The 8358-nt window shown below is 46.2% G+C and overlaps 1 protein-coding gene across 1 annotated transcript; it reads right to left on the minus strand.

Moving 5' to 3' along the window:
* Window positions 1-2200: 2200 nt before the first annotated feature.
* LOC112588676 (uncharacterized) lies at window positions 2201-6802 on the minus strand. The gene is made up of 4 exons (XM_025299347.1): window positions 6700-6802; window positions 5471-5586; window positions 3835-4142; window positions 2201-2423 (listed from the first exon to the last, which is right to left on the minus strand). The coding sequence occupies exons 1-4, from the start codon at window positions 6800-6802 to the stop codon at window positions 2201-2203; spliced, it is 750 nt and encodes a 249-aa protein (XP_025155132.1).
* Window positions 6803-8358: the final 1556 nt, after the last annotated feature.

Genomic DNA, 8358 nt, shown 5'->3' on the forward strand with positions numbered 1-8358 from the left:
CGATTCATTCGAAATCTGGAGCGTACCGAGCGTTCCGTACTCGCCCGATCGAGCGATGCCGCGGACGAAACGAGAAGATTCGGAGGAGAGGACTGGATCGTCGTCGCGCGGGAGAAGGTGATTGTCGTGGAACGAGAAATAAAGAGACTATTTTTTTTCCTCGTTTACGTTTTATTTCATTCACCTCGTTTCTGATCTCGCGACTCGTCGTCGAACGCCGTCGACGAGGCGGGCGCGTCGACGGTGCCTTTCAGATAATATGCCATATCGCGCAGTAACAACGAATCTCGCATGTACAGGTCACCGTGCGCTACGGTGCACATCTGCGTCGCCCATTTTAGGCCGCTCGCGAAGTACGAGCTCTTGGGCACGTGTTTGCTCATGATCACAAAATCGTCGAGGTATCGCAGATACGCGGCTTCCTGGTCGGGCGAGCATTCGCGAAAGAAGTCCGACTGCGGCGCGGCCGCCTGTGCCACGTTGGCCGCGGTGCGCTCGTGCAGTGTCACGAGATCCTGCGGAGTGCCCTTTGCACCCGAGTGAACGACGAGCCAGTTCTCCAGACAAAGAGCGTTTTTGTCCAAGATAACGATCGCTCGATCGGGCGCATCGATCGAGCGTCGGAACAAAACGTGTCTCACTCGTTGAATAAAGGCCTCGCCGTCGTCGCTGCCGCGTGTGCGAACCGCGCGCACGAAGACCAGATCCAGCACGGGACATTGTCACCACACGGATTCGCACCACCATTCTTTGGTGCTTTCGCAGTCGCGAGTGTTCCTCGCGTCGTGTTTCCTCGCTTCTTCGTCGATAGGTCGTCGTCGCCAGATATCCGACAGTACGTGCGCGTAATCGTCGTACCACGGACCGAAGAGAGCGCGAGCCCGTCGTCGAGCGGCGCGCGAACGCCGAATGTTCAGTCTCACGTGCAACAGGGAGCTCGTTTCGCACGGCGATACATCGTCCGCGCCGCGATCGAATGTTCGTCCGCGCGAGACTCGTTCGGTCGCGAATTCGACCACGGCGCGCGTTTCGTCGCGCGCGTCGTGGAACGCCAACACGCGAAACGTCCAAAAGTGCATGCTTTGGCAAAACGTGAATCGCGGAATGTCACCGAAGAGAAACGGATCGCGCAGACATCATCGCGAATCGTACGCCGACTCGATGCCTCTCAGGATCATGATCGTAACGGCGTCGCCGTCGAAATCGGCGTCCAGATGCTTCAGCACGAACGGCGATATGTGAACGGAGTCGTTGTGTTCCAATCCGCGCTTGTAGACGTACACTCGCTCGACGCCGACCACACTGCCGTTGTGTATGCAAGGGTCGCGTCTCAGCACGAGACCGAAATTTGGAGCAACGTCGAAGCGGAACGCGCATCTCGCGTCCGGCCAGATCTCGTCGTCAGCGACGTCGAACTCGCCATCGACTGCGCCGTTGGTGGTCGCGCGCGAACGATCGTTCGATTCGCGGCGAAATCGCAAATGTCGTCGATCGCGCTCCACGTCGATCGAGAACAGTCTGACCGCGTGATGAAACGGCAGCGCTATGTGCCGCGGTGCCAGATACGGCGAAATCTGGATGTAACCGCGAAACGTATTCCTCAGTGGATACGTAACGAGATAATGGACGAAGCTCTTGCTGGAGTGTAGAATATTCTTGACGGTGCCGCCTTTGTCGGTCAATATCTTGTCCACGTCGTTGCCGAAGCGCAGTTGATTGTACATGGCGACGCTGCAGTACTCGTAGGGCGGAGCGATCGCTACGTCGCCGGTGGTTGCGCGTCGCGTCGTCGCGACAGGCTCCGTGTTCGTCGCAGGTTCGCTTTCTCGAGGCGTCGTTCGACACGCCACGCACCCGAGCGATTCTATGGACGACGGCGGTATCGCCGTCGCGATCGCGTTGTCGCGATCCGCAACGCTCGTCGCGCGAGCGTAACGAGTTCGCATCGTCGACGAGAGAGGAAATTGAAACGAGTCGGCGTCAATCGTACATAAGATCCAAGTTGCATGAGGTATACACGGTATTCGAAACAAAAACTGCTCTCAGTACATACGATGATAAGCGATTTATTATGCCTGATTCGATAAATACATTACCATGAGGACGTTATAGTATAGTATTATAACGTTTATCTGTTTTATTAGCTATTTTACAATCAAATATGTCATCGAATGTTCTAACAAAATTGTATTCATTTCTTTTACAATACATTATCCTTTTGTATCCATGAATTATGCGAATTGTCGAATCCCAACCATTTTACATATGCTTTGTCGCCTTGCCTGCGCAACACCTTTTCTACTAAGTATACATCTGGATTGGTGACACTATGTAGTTCGTGTTCGTAGAAACCGCCGGCGATAGGTTTCCCGCGCGAGTCTGCGAGTAGGTTGCAGGATTGAGTAAGTTGCAGGATTAGTTGTCTGCACTTTGACGATTTTAAACACTTCGGTTGTCCAATTCGGTGTATAGCATTTTTCAAAGATAGTTTTGAATTTGCTGACGCGTACCAGATCACTCACTTTGAATTTCGCAGGCGCTGCAATCTTTATGTTATTGGGTGAGTGCAAAAGTTCGTGCGGAGTTTCAATAGATGGAGTTATAAGGGTCGTAAAGTGTTGTCATTAATACTTCCATCTACATATTATATAACGTTGGAAAGGTGACGTCTTCAGCTGTTATTAAAAAAAAAATCATTTGTTTTCATACAAATTGCTTCGAGAAATATCACTTTAAAAATGAGTATCGATAAGGTGCATTTACGGCATGTTATGCTTTACGAGTTTCGGAAGGGAATAAACGTTGCCGCAGCCGTAAAAAACATTTAGGATGTTTATCAGGATGAAGCACCAGCTAAACGAACTGTGGAAAAATGGTTTGCTAAATTTCGGCGCGGAGAATTTAACCTTGAAAACGAGCCACGCTCTGGTCGACTTTCTGACATTGATGACGATGTTTTGCGTACTTTAGTGCTCAATAATCCGCGAATTTCAACAGAAGAAGTTGCTACAGCACTAAACGTTGACCGATCAACCGCTTTTCGGCGTTTAAAAAAGATGGGATTCGATTTGAAGCTTGATATATGCCCTATTTGCTGACCGAGAAGAACAAAATCAAGCGAATTTCTGCTGCCGTTTCTTTACTCGGGCGGCTCAATAACGAGTCGTTTTTGGATCGACTAGTGACGGGCGATGAGAAATGGGTCCTCTACAACAATGTTCAGCGCAAACGGACATGGAAACAATCAGGTGAGCATGGTGACGCAATGCCAAAGGCCAGTTTGCACCCGATGAAGGTGATGCTCTCTGTTTGGTGGGATTGCAAGGGCATAATCTATTTCGAGCTTCTCTCCGCTGGCGAAACGATTGATTCGGACAAGTACTGTCGCCAATTAACCAATCTGAATCGAGAAATAAAAGAGAAACATCCGATTTTGTCAAATCGCAAGGGAGTCGTCTTTCATCACGACAACGCCGGACTACACGTTTCGAAAAAGACGCTGCGCAAACTGAAGAGCCTGAAATGGGATGTCTTAACGCATCCACCGTATTCTCCTGATATCGCACCATCTGACTATCACTTGTTCCGGTCATTGCAAAATTATTTAAATGGAAAAAACTTTGACTCTTTGGAGGCCTTAAAAAACGGCGTCTCTTCGTTCTTCGAATCTAAACCGCGCAGTTTTTATGATCGAGGCATCCGTATGCTGCCAGAACGTTGGGAAAAGATTATAGAAAACGATGGAGAATATATCATTGATTGAATAAAGATTTTTGTTTGCCTAATCACTGTGTGACTTTTACTCACAAACTCCGCACGAACTTTTGCACTCACCCAATACTATAGACTGTGTTCAAGAGCTTATTAGCAATCGTAGGAGTCACATCGATAGGACGCATGCCGATAGTTCGATGTTTTCGCGTGTTGTATTCAGCGATGAGGCGCGGTAACAAGTCGATCCATTTGTAAGTTCCGTTGAACGTAAACATTTTCCACATGTTGTTCTTTAACATGCGGTTAAATCGCTCCACAACAGATGCCTTCATTACTGAGTAAATCGAATAATGATTGACACCGTGTTTCTTCACAAGTCTCTGCAACTCTGTATTGTAAAACTCCTTTCCCTGATCAGTTTGCAAGTTCTTCGGACATCTTCCATCCGTTCAAATTATCTATGCGATTGCCTCGGCTATCTCCTTTCTGCTTTTGCACTTTAACGGAACGGCCCATGCGTGCTTGCTCAGTACATCGATAATGGTGAATATGTAGTGGTGGCCTCCATTGAATCGCGAGTAAGAACGCATTTCCACCACATCGGCCTGCCAAAGGTCGTCGTATCCACGCACTATGACGCGTCTGCGAGGAAAATTTCGTCTCGCTGGAGCGTGTAATTCTTTCACTAGTTGTTCTTATTCGGAATGTTTCTTCTCATTATTTTTCCCCGTTACTTGCCGAGTCGTTTTCCCATCATGCGTGAAGCTTTGTCGCTTTACACCGGCAGAAACAGCTGAAATAGTACCGATGAGTTGCTTCTCTGAACTTTTCTTCTTTTTGTTAAATTTTGACGATTGCTTCACCATTGCAGCTCGTGATGATCTGTCTCTTGCTTATGTCGATACTATATGTCGATTCAACTGCAATATTCTACTTTTATATTTTCGACGATTTCTTTAGCTCTGAATCTGTCCAGTCTAAAATTCGTTCTGTGTTCTCATGAATGCTATTTATGCTCAGTATGTTTTTCTTCTGGTAGTCTTCCAGCCAATCCTTCAATTTTTTAACATTCTCATCTACATACTGCTTCGTCTCAACATTACTCTCATGCAGTAGAAGCTTTACAGAATTTATATTCTCATCTATATACTGCTTCTTCTCAACGTTACTCTCATGCAGCAGAAGTTTTACAGACTTTATATTCTCATCCACAAAATTTTTGTGCGCAACATCATTGAAGGCTCTCGGCCGCGTTACATGATGTATCGCGTGCCCTGTTGCGTCAAAACCTTTACCATCGGTGGTTAGATAAAGGGCATTTTCATGTACGTATCGTTTGGTTGCAACATCATTCAAATGATTTCTCACACCTGCAACACATTCTTCCACGTATTGTTTGGTTGCAACGTCACTGTCCGCTTCAGGCTGCGTTACATGTTTTATCTTGCGCGATTTTGCACCAAAAACTTTGGCCGCGTTCAAACAAAGGGCATTTTCATGTATGTAATTTCCAACATGTTCATTCCATTGATGCGCTCGATCAGTTTTCGCACCATTGTTTTCTCGTAACACTCCAAACTTATTCATCGACATTTCGGAACAAGTTGTACCGACTGACTGACTTGTGTCAATGCCACGCTGCTTAATTTATAATGAGACCAACTTCACGGAGTTCTTCGATAATCGATAAAATTTCGTGCTTGTGCGAGTTGTTGCCAGCTTGGCGCGAAGCGTCAAGCAATCGCAGACGATTCACCAGCTCGTTGGGATCATCCCAATGCACGTAATCGATATTGTTGTCATTTAAGGTCATCATAGCTTGCGATACGTATAAACCTTTTCCTCCTACTTTATTGCTCGACACATCTGATACTAGGGGTGCGATTATATGTTTATATTTGTGTTCGCAAGTCCGCTTGGACGTATGACAAACAAAGAAGAAAAAAGGCAAACGACGTTCAACGAATAATTTCGTATCGCTGCCGTGTTGATGTTTTGGGATAACCAGCAGAAGACGCCTCGATAAAGCAAAAATAAACAGCCGAAACCTTACGTCCGAATTCGTTCGATCGCTCTATTGTCTTTGGAACACTGTTGATCTCAGCAAAGTCACGAAATGACGGAATCATCTGGAATTTCGACATCCAAGCTCGTGCCTAGACCGAACGAGACCTTGGCGGTGAGAGGGAGAGGAGCGATAGATATATATTACTATGGAAACCACGATTTCGGGGCTTTTTCGCTTCAATTCTTTCTCGACGCCTGATCTCTCGGTCCGGTCCTCTCTCGAATCTTTACTAGCGATTGCGACTTGCGTTGCTCACGGAGCAAAGCCGATCCCTGCGTTGGTCTTGCATTTTGCGCGCGATATTCCTTTCGGGTCTCTTAGATCTTCTCTTTTTTTTGTTTGTTTTATTGTGTAAATTGATCGTTCGATTAAACGTCGGCTAAATTCAATCTGACCAACGACGGTTATTCTGAACCTCGCCCGTCCATCCAGCTTCCTCCGCGGCATTGAAGCCTCGATTCCACCGACCTCGTTGCCCAACGCTGGGCGATACCGGCAAGTCGCGGCGCGATCGACCTCGCGCTATTCGGCGACGAAACAATTTGTGTCCCTTGTTACCGAGTATAGGATTTTGCGGGAAGTACCCGCGTCTGTGAGTATTTGTACCAATAGTATATTTTTGTATTTTTGCATATCAGCTTCGGTGTACACAGAATTGTCGGGGATTCTTTTGAATATTAGCTCGTAAAGACCGGGTGTTCCAATGTATCCTGTTTCGCTTATGATTATATTATCGTCTCTGTCCACATCGATACGTTCATCAATGAGCATCGCTCCATCGTTACTAAGACGTACGCCGTAAACATAATCTATAGTGTTATCTTTTCCACTGCTTAGCACAGCTCCCATATATTTTTTACCCAACGGACCAAAATGATCACGTAAAGTTTGTTGTCCTTTGTACGTTCGCAACTGACGTCTAACGGATGTCATTACCGGTTTATCGGGGGTTTCGGAAACATTCTCATCATCATCATCATCAGTGAGTAGATTGTCGATCGGTGAAAGTTCATGCGACATTCCATGTAGTTCCTCATGTTGTAGAGCTTCCGTCTGTTACGTCCTAGAGGAGGAACGCAACCCTTTCGTTCGCGAGTAAGGCGAACCTCGTTCGTACACGCGTGTCAGTGAACGGGTCAGGGACCCGACGGGTCCCTTTACTCGGGCACCGACGTACGACGAGCGGTCCGTTTTTTCGGTCAGGGACGCGAATCCCTTTACCGGGGATAGGACCATGAGTTGACTGTTGGAAGGGTATATGTGATTTTGAAATTAATTGGAAAAAGAATGAAATATAAACAGATTTATTAAAATGACTATTATAACAAAATGAATCACGGCGCGGTTTAATACAGTTGAAGAATGTCTGTGTATGTGTATGTGTGTATGTATGAGAAGTGGAAGAAAGGAGGAATAAAAAAAAAGGTAGGAATATGAGTAAAGAATTAGTCGGGTGAGGGGGAGCGTGAGTGGTCGGGTGAATTTAAGGGAGTGGATAGTTCGGAGAAGGAAACTGGTGAATAAGATATCGAAGGGGTTGAAGGCGGGGACGCGTGTGTAGGAGAAGAAGGCGGAGTACTAATAGGTAGACGTCGGAGTAGAAAAGGGGGTAGGAGTGTCGGGTCTGGGTGAAAATCTGTTTCAAATGTAATATTTATGATGGAACGGAGATATTGCAGTTGGTGTTCAAACTCATATAGATCCCTAATCTCGTACACCGTCTCAAAGAAATGAAGGACTTGTTGGATGGATACCACAGAACGACAATAATGACCCACTAAAATGTATTCAATAAACAGGTGGAACCAATAAATAAGAGTATATATATAAAAACAGAACTTACTGCTGATTCGGGATGAGTTGACACAAGCAGAAGTGAGAATGGCGTAGATCTGCGTAGGTGCTCTCGTTTCTAATATTCGTATTCTGATTGAGGCACCAAATAGTCGTTCACTTATATAAAGAGGAAGCCCGCACTTTTCCCAAAATCCGAATGCTTGAATATTTGAATACTAAATATTTGAATGAACTGAGTTTTGAATATCTGCGTGAGAGTGCGAGTTTGAGCTTTCTCGTTTCCGTGTTCTTCTGTCTCTCAGAGTAGTAGCAACGGTAGAAGTAGAAGTAGCAGTGCCCGCGGAGGCGGATTACCGCGGTTTTTATAGTGATAATCGGAGGCAGAAGCTATCAGGGTGGGTAGAGAGATGGCCTTTGAGGAAGGGGTGAATTGGTCTTAGTGGGAGAAAGTCTCAGCCATTAGCAAAGTTAAAAGACATCGTGGGAGGAGACAGTTAGTTTTTGGAGATATGAATATGGAAGGGCTAAAGGGTGGAGCGTGAGTGTCTCATAGTTTTAGGTGGATATATGATTGGCTGAATGAGTTAGGCGCGACAAGCGTAGAGGTGGTGGGTTCTTGAGATAGAGAAATGTATACAAGTGGACGGCTGGAAAAATCAAAATGCCGTAAATCAAAGGCTGGGATCAGATTTTACGACTATCAGTGAAGTAGGCTTTGTTGGTTGACTGATTGGGCACATATGGTTTTGGATTGGGAAGATGTGAGTTTCAAGTTTTAG

The sequence above is a fragment of the Harpegnathos saltator genome, unplaced genomic scaffold (genome assembly GCF_003227715.2).
Source record: "Harpegnathos saltator strain DR-91 unplaced genomic scaffold, Hsal_v8.6 scaffold267, whole genome shotgun sequence".
Classification (NCBI taxonomy): domain Eukaryota; kingdom Metazoa; phylum Arthropoda; class Insecta; order Hymenoptera; family Formicidae; genus Harpegnathos; species Harpegnathos saltator.